This window comes from Mandrillus leucophaeus, unplaced genomic scaffold (assembly GCF_000951045.1).
Source record: "Mandrillus leucophaeus isolate KB7577 unplaced genomic scaffold, Mleu.le_1.0 Scaffold290, whole genome shotgun sequence".
In the NCBI taxonomy this organism is placed as follows: domain Eukaryota; kingdom Metazoa; phylum Chordata; class Mammalia; order Primates; family Cercopithecidae; genus Mandrillus; species Mandrillus leucophaeus.
In genome coordinates, this window is record NW_012103032.1 from 152,409 (window position 1) to 153,940 (window position 1,532).

At 47.3% G+C, this 1,532-nt stretch overlaps 1 protein-coding gene across 1 annotated transcript in view; it reads left to right on the forward strand.

Annotated features, from left to right (window-relative positions):
* DHX8 (DEAH (Asp-Glu-Ala-His) box polypeptide 8) overlaps positions 1–1,532 on the forward strand; it is a 57,500-nt gene that overhangs the window by 51,448 nt on the left and 4,520 nt on the right. Inside the window, exons 18-19 of the mRNA XM_011985987.1 lie at positions 142–338; positions 823–1,002. Of these exons, the coding sequence (XP_011841377.1) occupies positions 142–338; positions 823–1,002 (377 nt within the window). The remainder of the gene's footprint in view (positions 1–141; positions 339–822; positions 1,003–1,532) is intronic.

A 1,532-nucleotide genomic window follows, 5' to 3' on the forward strand; every position in this document is an offset into this window, starting at 1 on the left:
GCTGGGATTACAGGCCTGAGCCATCATGCCTAGCCTGATGTGGACACTTTTGATAGGGTCTTGTAAGCCTCCCTAGAATTGCTCCATGTTCAGTTAGTAGCTGTTGAATCAGAAATGTTCCTCTGTCCCACTGCTTGGCAGGATAAACAAGCCCTTGCAGATCAGAAGAAGGCCAAATTCCACCAGACTGAAGGGGACCACCTCACCCTGCTAGCTGTGTACAACTCCTGGAAGAACAACAAGTTCTCCAACCCATGGTGCTATGAGAACTTTATCCAGGCTCGTTCCCTGCGCCGGGCCCAGGACATTCGCAAGCAGATGTTAGGCATAATGGACAGGTAAGCCAGAATCTGATGACACTCCATGTTTGAGTTGAACCACTTTGAGTATCGTGTCCATTCATCTCTGTGTGTACCTGTAAAGCTATAGGCACGTTTTCTCTTGGTCCTCACATAACCCTTTTCCTCCAGCTTTTCCATCTTTGTTATATTCCTTCTCCCCAAGCAAGGGTATGGCTGAGAATTACCTCAGAAAGTTCCTAAGAGGAAGATTATTTGTTAGTTGTTGAAAAAATGCTTTTTGTTTGCAACCCTCTGGAACATTATTACTGTGGAATTGAATACCTGTGTAAACAAAGTACCCGTCTCTGAGTGCCTCCATCTGCCCACTGTGTAGAACTGCCTCTGTAGTACACTTAGGGTTGGAAGAAAAGTCCTGGTAACTACTCTGGGCACCCCAAGATGGGCGTATTGGGCACTGTCATTGTGGAAAATAGACCTGTGAAAGCCGAGTGGCCTCACATCTTTTGTCCCATCTTGATAGACACAAGCTGGATGTTGTTTCCTGTGGCAAGTCCACAGTCCGAGTGCAGAAGGCCATCTGCAGTGGGTTCTTCCGTAATGCTGCCAAGAAAGACCCGCAGGAGGGTTACCGAACACTGATCGACCAGCAGGTGGTCTATATCCATCCTTCCAGTGCTCTCTTCAACAGACAGCCAGAATGGTAGGTGGACATGTCCCAGGGTCTAGGGGCTTCTCTGGGCAGAGAAAAACCTGTAAATCTCCTGGTATTTTGTGATTGTGTCTTCACTGCTCCCAGTATGTCCTAGTATAACATTGCTTGCCTTTCTAGAGCAGCAGAAACCTGAATTAGGCACAGTGTATCAAACCCTATGAGAGAATTAAAATCATAGGGGTGAGACCTAGTTGAAAAAAAAATTGTGGTTTAAAAAAACTACCTAGTGGCCGGGTACAGTGGCTCACACCTGTAATCCCAGCACTTTGGGAGGCTGAGGTGGGCCGATCAGCTGAGGTCGGGAGTTCGAGACCAGCCTGACCAACATGGAGAAACCGTATCTCTACTAAAAATACAAAATTAGCTAGCTGTGGTGGTGCCTGCCTATAATCCTAGCTACTCGGGAGACTGAGACAGGACAATTCCTTGAACCCGGGAGGCGGAGGCTGCAGTGAGCCATTGCACTCCAGCCTGGGCAATGAGAGCAGAATTCCATCTCAAAAAAAAAAAAAAAAAAA